General features: G+C 34.0%; 1 protein-coding gene across 1 annotated transcript; it reads left to right on the top strand.

Moving 5' to 3' along the window:
• Positions 1-5,827: 5,827 nt before the first annotated feature.
• LOC136221957 (photosynthetic NDH subunit of subcomplex B 3, chloroplastic) lies at positions 5,828-7,806 on the top strand. Its single transcript, XM_066009437.1, has 6 exons — positions 5,828-6,099; positions 6,179-6,289; positions 6,381-6,437; positions 7,258-7,320; positions 7,397-7,459; positions 7,584-7,806. Exons 1-6 carry the CDS (start codon positions 5,908-5,910, stop codon positions 7,662-7,664), a joined length of 567 nt encoding a protein of 188 aa, XP_065865509.1. The 5' UTR covers positions 5,828-5,907; the 3' UTR covers positions 7,665-7,806.
• The last annotated feature ends 279 nt before the right edge of the window (positions 7,807-8,085 follow it).

Below are 8,085 nucleotides of genomic sequence, written 5' to 3'. Positions count from 1 at the left end.
AGACTGGTTTTTCTCAAAACTGGATGTCTCCCCCTTACACCGGCATGGAATACCCAAACGAGCATTATGCAAAGTTCATGAGCATGATCAACCTATATTCCAAGGAGGATCATGTCACGTGTAAGGACTTTTCGACAACCTTAGTCGGTGTGGCTCAGGAATGGCACAAGGTGAGCCCCAATCCGTTGACTCCTTTGACTTACTTAAGGACTTGTTCGTTGTTCATTTCATAGGCACCATCAAAGCTAAGAGGATCAGCTCTGGTCTAAATGATGTCAAATAGCGACCAACTAAACCCCTCAGGTGATACTTGTGTCTGCTTCCACCATATGCCCTCCCATGTCAAATCCATGAATATGAAAGTGGCCATCGATGCCCTCGCAAAGGGGACGACCTGTCAAACCTTCAGACAAAGCTGTTATACCAATCTGCCCCCACCTTCCAAGAGCTCATGGTCGTCTAACAAAGCTTTATCCGCTACAATGATATCACACAAACAATGGGCTAAGAAGAGCGCAAGGACGATAAAAGGACCAAGACTAAAGAGAAGGGCAAGATCGTAACTGATAGGCGAGATGCCCAAGCTCGAAGAGATAAAAGGCCTATCCCCTACCACCTTTGAGAAGAAAGCGTATATAAGCCAAAAGAGAACATATGGCCACATCAAAGCAGACATAAGGAGGTTCAATAGTGTCCTATCTTACTACAGGTGCAAAAACTTCATTATAGTTAATCCCTTTTTTCTTGTGCATACCCTTAGGCCACAAGTCGTGTCTTACACTTGTCTATCTCTCTATTCTCGTTCAATTTGGTTCAGTACACCCATTTTACTCCTATCACATGTACTCTTAAAGGAGCCTTACTAGCTTCGAAGTATAATTCTTCTGTATTACCTTGATCTCAAGACCCATCACATCCCTCCAATTTTTTATTTCACTACTTGTTCATAAAATAAAGGATGAGTTGATATATGAAAATGCAAAATTTTGTACCTCATCATCAGAGAGTCTTTCTCCACTTGTATAATCTTCAAGGTACGTTGGAGCTCTTCGTTCTCCTAATGGTGAGGCTGCCGCATCATCGCTAAAGGTGGTATCTTCATCTATTATGTTAGAAATTGATGAGGTTGTTGCTGTATCACTACATATGTTATTCACATCTGATGTATCACTTTAATTTGAATTTGCATCTTCTTCTCTTCACCTTTATTGTAAGTATCTTTGTAAGATTGTCCCTATCCAAGTACAACTCTTATCTATCCTTTTGTTCTCTCTCAATCCCATCCTTCATTTTCAAAATCACATCTCTGCTGATAGTTTTTTCAGAAGGGTTGATCATTTTGTACCCTTTGGACTCTTCACTATAGCCAATTATAACTTGCTTTTGGCTTTTTGCATCCAATTTTAATCTCTTTGCACCTGATATATGTACACTTCCAACACTCAAAAGACCCTGAAATACTCAACATTAGGTTTAAAATCTCCAACATTCTTCAGGAATTTTGTTATTCAATAAGGGTCAAAGCATGTTAGGCATTCATTTTCTTCCATTAAGCATCTCTTAATATTGAGGATTGTATGGTTTTTGCGCTTCGTAACTCCGTTTTGCTTAGACGTATATGCTCTAGTGAGTTTCCTTCTTATGCCTTGTGATTTGTAAAAGAATTCCTTAGGAGTTGAACTCCTTTGATGGAATTTTGATGTTTGGAAGTCCTTAAACCTTCTCATTTATTGTGTATCAAAGTTGGATTTTTATAGCTCAGGTGCCCATATCTTTTGTGCTTGTTATCGTCGTGATTTATAGCATTTTTAGTATTTAATTACTAGTTATTTTATACCATTTAAATAAATTTTAATAATGGTTTTTGTTTATTTTCTTCATTTTATATATCTAAGCCACTTTGTGCGTTTTAAGGCACTTTTGCAAGGTTTTCAGCACAAATAACCAAGTCAGGGCTTAAAGCGACAACTCGGGAGTAAAAGGAACTAGAAAAAAGAAGTTTTAGTGACATCCAACATGCACCTCGTCGCGGATGGGTGCTGTAAGATAAAAATCCAATTGTTCACACTATGACAGATTTGACACATTTTCGTATTTTCATCTTATCTCCCTCATACAAACTCGGATTGAGGCGATTCAAAATGCGTTAGAAAGCTAAGAGAAAGATGTACAAATGACTGATAATAATCATCTCCAAATTCAAAGTGTAACAGGCCTAGAAAATTATCCTAAGTTGATGAACATGTTGAAGCCTATGATTCCTTTCCCACCTTTACACATTTCAACTCCTAAATTGTCAAAGTCTTCCACCACCCTCTTTAAAGGCTGAATTCAGAAGATTAGGGAGTGGGAGGCCATAAGGAGACTTGGTCTTTGGAATTATGTGTACCATTTTACTATAAAAGGAGACATTGGGAGCCATTTGAGAATACACCAAACTTAGGCTAAATTTCTCAATCTATAATGTTATTTTGCTGATTCTTCTCTTTAAGAATCAGTTGTTTGTATTGTTATAATTGTTGTTATAGTTCTCAAAGTGTTGTTTGTGCAAGAGTTCATCCAATAAAAGTAAGTTTAAGTTACCGAAAAAGTTTATTCGACAATCGTCATTACGGTTTCTTCTAAACTTCAATCTCTTTTATTACTATGAACTCCATTATCTATCTTTCTTAGGTGTGTTTTAATCTAATCATGGGCTAAAACCCCCTTAACTAAGCCTAAAAGCGGATCTTAACCTTAATTATATGGTAATTATGTTTAACATATTTAAGCTATGTTTATCCTTTTTGAGAACTAACTTATGATTCTTAATGCTTGTAGGAGATGGACCAAATTCCTACTTGAATTTAATTAATCGTTTATATTGACCGTGATTAAATTGATTAATCGAAATTCATAAGTTGGACCTAATGACCATTTAGTGTGGCTTATTGGTTTTTCAAGGGTTTTCATGAATCTTATTACAAATCTTAGATTTATTACTTGAGCCGGACCAAGGGAAAGTAATAAATCGAAGGTTTGGAACTAAGAAAACTTAATGCTCCTTTGGATTAATTACTTGAGCCGGACCAAGGAAAAGTAATTAATCGAAAGTTTAGAACTAATTACTCGAGTGGTTTTTCTTGAATCTTAAGTGATCACTTTAGCCAGACCAAGGTAAAGTAGGTTAAAAAGGTTTAGATTAACAAAACTTAATGCTTCTCTAGATTAATTACTTGAGCCAGACCAAGGAAAAATAATTAATCGAGAGTTTAGAGTCAATCTTGAGAATCTATTAGTTAATAAGAAAAATCGTAATCTTAAAAAGGATAAAACAACTTAAAAGGGATTAAGTGTTATTACCAAGTAAAGAGATTAAGTAAAGCTAGAAGACTTAGTTTCTTTCAATATAAGTAATCTCTCACCTAATTTGTATAATTTTTATTTCATTTCTTTCTTAAGTCTTAACTTGGTTGTCCAACAAACTCTACCTTTTGATTGTTTAAATAATAGAAAGTAAGCAAAGTGATTGGTACTTATAATCACCATCCTCATGGGAACGATATTCTACTTTCATTTTATTACTTGATACATGACTAAGTTACACTTGCCTTCACATGCACATATACGTAAAATGCGCATCAGTGCCAAATCTCGTTTGGTTATTTAATATGTGTGTTTAAGCATGGGGGTGATGGCATAAGAATGTCTGCGATAACTACAAACATTTTATTTGCAGTCATTATTCTTTCCATTATAACACCACTAGTCAGATGATACAACTTGCAAACCCCATGTTTGATAATGATGGTAATTCCTCAATCTTACAATTCGCCTATATTGAGCAAGTTTTTACGTAATTCAAGTACATAGAAAACATCACTTACAATTTGAGTTTTGCCTTCAACTTCCAACTTGATATTTCCTTTCCTTATTACCATTAGTTTGGAATCATATATTCCTAAATTTTACAAAGACATCACTTACTCTTTATTTCCTAACATATGGTTACATCCGGAGTTGAGAAACCAGATCCCTTCTCTTTTGCTTTGTTTGAGATCAACTTGTGCCATTAACAACATCGCATCTTCATCATTGATATCGTCATAGTGAGCCTACTTCTCTAATTGGGACATTCATACTAAAAATGCCCCAAATTGTGACATTTAAAGCATTCCACACTAGATTTATCGAAAGATTGTCTGCCTCTACCTCTGCCTCTTCCTCGACCCTTAAATGTGCCTTCGCCTCTTCCACCTCAGTCTTCATGTATAAATTTCAATGTTTGTTCTTCTTGTATTGGTCCCTTCATCCTTTGTTCGTGAATTAGAAAGCTACTTTGGAGTTCATCCAATATCGACATTATTTGATTCTTCAATTCAACATTCCATATAATTGAATTTTGAAACTAAGAACTATAGAATATTTCATGTGATATCAGCTTCCCTGAGACCTCTCTCCACATGCTTTCATCTTCTTGGAAATGGTAAGTGTTCTTCCAAAGTAGGCATTGACAGTTTCTCCTTCTTTCATCTTCAAGATTTCGAACTCAGTTTTTAAGGTTTGGAGTTGTGCTCTCTTAACTCTTGTTGGCCCCTTATATTTCTGTTTCAAATCTGCTTGGATGTATCATCATTAAGATGGTTTCCATGATTTCTCGATTTATCGCTAGATAGAGATAATTCTTCATCTTCTTGTCTTTTAATTATTGTTCTGCGATGACCTTTGTCTCTGCTTCTGATTGCTCTTTTCCTACTGGAATCTCAGTTATTCCATCTTCCACTAGGCTCCAATATTCCTTTGATCGAAGGAAATTCTCCATCAATTTCGCACAGTGTTCATAGAAGCCATCAGATTTTGGGATAGCAGGTTGCACAAAGGTGTTGTTACTGTTATTTTCTGTCATCCCTTCACACTCTTCTCTGGTGTTTCTTTCGAAAGAAAACTCTATTTCCTCCCTCAATCAGACCTGTTTGGTAGGGATCTGGTACCAAATGATAAATATTGAACAAAATAAGTAATTTGCAGCAAGATGCAAGTGTATTTGTTATTTAGAAAGCAATCATGAGTGACTTTAAATAGACTTACAAGTAACAGAGAATACTGAAAATAAGTAAACGCCTCTTGTAAACAGAGAAGACGAGATTACATGCCAAAGACAAGTTCAAATAAAAACCAACTTCTCAAACTCCTAATATTTAGGAACTTATTAACAATTAAAAACTACTTAAAAAACACGTGAGTTTAAACGATATACTCCTAATGTTAGAAATAATAAAAATTTACCCTTAATATTTTCAACGGTACATGATGCAATTTTGGACATCGATCACAGATTCCATAAAATATGACTCTTACATGACGGTGGATGTGGAATTAGGGGGCATGGAGGTACACATCCTCGCCATTAGAAACCACCCTTTATAGTGGTGGTGTTCGCCCCTGCCCACCCCGTCTTTTTTATATATAGGGTGTTAATTGAAACATAACAAATAAAGGGTTGTGCATTTTTTCTTACTCCAACTTAAGGTAAACGCCACGTCAGTTTTACCTGCATAGGAGTAAAATAATAATGATAACAATAAGGTCAATCCATATACCTTGGTTTACTTTTTTTTCACTCTAAAGAGTAAAATGTTGATTCTGCCACAGCCTAAGCCCAAAATTACATAGAGAATAAATTTTTACCATTCTATATATTAACAGTATATGTATACTTTGGAAAATTAAGGGTAAGATTGGCTCAAATCCCTTCTCCAAATGAAAAAGGAAATGGCAATATAGGCCCCATATGCCAATTCTTTTATTATCCCACATAAGTGATGAAATTAATTATATATTGGATAAGATAAATAAAAGCCACCACACAGCCATTGCTAAAACCAAACCTGTATCCAATACAGAAAACTATCAACCAAATCCAGAAAAATGGGAACTCTTCAACTGAACTCTTACGGTTTATGCTCCTTAAAATCTCCACAGAATACCCTTAAATCCTTAACCAATATTAGACCACCGTCCAGGATTAAAATCAGGGCCGTCGGCACTGTCCCGGCGGAGAGTAAGTCCGACGCAAAGGAGCCAGATGAACCACCTTCTGTTAATTGTGCATTTGTTCATGTAAGTCAGAAAATGTTATACTAATTAATTAATTAAATAAATGTAAATATATAATATAAATATTGTTTTGTTTTTGTAGTCAGTGTTATTACCAGATGGAAGTGCTGATATTCATTTTCGTACATCCTGCGGAGGAAAAAACCTAAGGGATATAATGTTGGATTCTAATATTGAATTGTATGGACCTTATGTAAGTTTATTTTCAATTTAATTCCAATTCGATTATTATTGCATATTTTGTCATTTTTATTTAAATATTATCTACTTGATTTATTTTTCAGTCTAGACCTTTGCTAAATTGTGCTGGCGGAGGAACCTGTGCGACTTGCATGGTAGAGGTAAATTAATTTATTTATATCATTGTCAAATAAATTTAGACAAATCAATCAACAATTCTCAAATACAATTTTTTTTTTTCATGTTTCCTAACTTTTCAAACTGTGCTTTCTACATTGTTCTTATGATTTGATCATCATCATGATCATGAGCACCACTATGTGAAAAAAAAAAATTTAAATACAAGTCGAAATGATAAAATAGTATTCTATGTCCAATTTGTGTTGACCCTAATAGAGAAATTTTATTTTATATGTTTCTTTATTATTTGTATAGTTGGGTTATGAAAGATAAAGAAAAGAAAAATGATTACATATATAACTAAATGTGTAACATGTCAATTTTGTTGAGATGTATGTCATGCCCTCTTTTGCTCAAAGGAGAAAAGAGAATCTTGACACAATTCAGCTTTTCCATGTTTAGCAATAAGTCATTATAATTTTAATACAACTTTCGATAAACAAGATAATTAATTGGTAACATTTAATTCAATTAATAATATTTATATAAAAAAATTATTTGAGTATGAAAAAATATTTATATTTCTGATAAATTGTACTAATAATCAATAGAATTTTATTGGTTTGTAAACCAACTAATTCAATTATTGACGCGAAGTGTTGAATGGAACATATTATCAAAATGTTGATGTAATATAGAATAGAGATAACTATATATCAATTAAACACCACGATCGGATAATAATGGGGAGAAAATTTTGTGGATGTTTATCTTGTAATTATTTTGTATAAGAATTATAGGCTTCACTTTCATATGTATGAATATGTGTGTGTTGTGATGCTAAACTCTGTTTTTTTTTAGATCATAATGGGGAAGGAACTACTTAATCCTCGTACAGACAAAGAGAAGGAGAAACTCAAAAAGGTCTAAATGTTATCTATTCTTAATTTGGAAGGTTGAATTTATATAATAATAAATGAATGAAATATATTATTTTCAGAAACCCAAAAATTGGAGGCTTGCTTGCCAAACCACAGTTGGTAATCCAAATTCTACTGGAATGGTTTGTAATCTCTCTCTCTCTCTCTGTATATTTTCAAACAATATTAGAGAGTCTTAATTAGTAATTAACAGTTAATTAATTTCTCTAAAAGATGATAAACATGTTTGGTTCTGACTTAATGCAGCTAGTCGTACAACAACTCCCTGAGTGGAAAGCTCATGAGTGGAAATATGAGAAAGCCTTACCTCCTCAATTATCACAATGATCACTTCTTTTTCTCTTTTTCTACTTGTATAATTTCTCTTTTTCATTAACTGTAAAGTCGGAGTATTTAATAGTTATTTTGCAAATCAAAGTCAAGACTTCTATTCTTACCAAAAAATTATGATTAGAAGAGTTTTATCCTTTGGAAGATTCTTGATAACACACCGATAGTTACTCGTGTTGTAACACCCTGTTCCAATACCATGTAGATATTGTCCGCTCTGACCCAAATCCAATACCTTGGTTCTCACGGTTTTAAAACGCGTCTGCATGTATTGGATTCGCATCTTACTAATATGCCCCAATTGTTGGTCCCTTGTAGGGTTGCAAGTATAGTTCCAAGGGAGGGTTATGAACTATTTAAACTTTTTTTGCAATTAGGGCAGACTTCTTTTTTTAAGGAAAAATGTTTTAACAGCGGC

Source organism: Euphorbia lathyris, chromosome 3, assembly GCF_963576675.1.
Source record: "Euphorbia lathyris chromosome 3, ddEupLath1.1, whole genome shotgun sequence".
Taxonomy (NCBI): Eukaryota; Viridiplantae; Streptophyta; class Magnoliopsida; order Malpighiales; family Euphorbiaceae; genus Euphorbia; species Euphorbia lathyris.
Note: the sequence above shows the minus strand (reverse complement) of the source record. Positions and strands in the feature narration are given on the sequence as shown.

Bases quoted from the DNA above. Each gene is read 5' to 3' on its own strand.
- LOC136221957 (XM_066009437.1), top strand. From the start codon at position 5,908: ATGGGAACTCTTCAACTGAACTCTTACGGTTTATGCTCCTTAAAATCT. The intron at 7,321-7,396 runs GTCTAAATGTTA...TATTATTTTCAG, and splicing joins AGAAGGAGAAACTCAAAAAG to AAACCCAAAAATTGGAGGCT. The intron at 7,460-7,583 runs GTTTGTAATCTC...GACTTAATGCAG, and splicing joins ATCCAAATTCTACTGGAATG to CTAGTCGTACAACAACTCCC.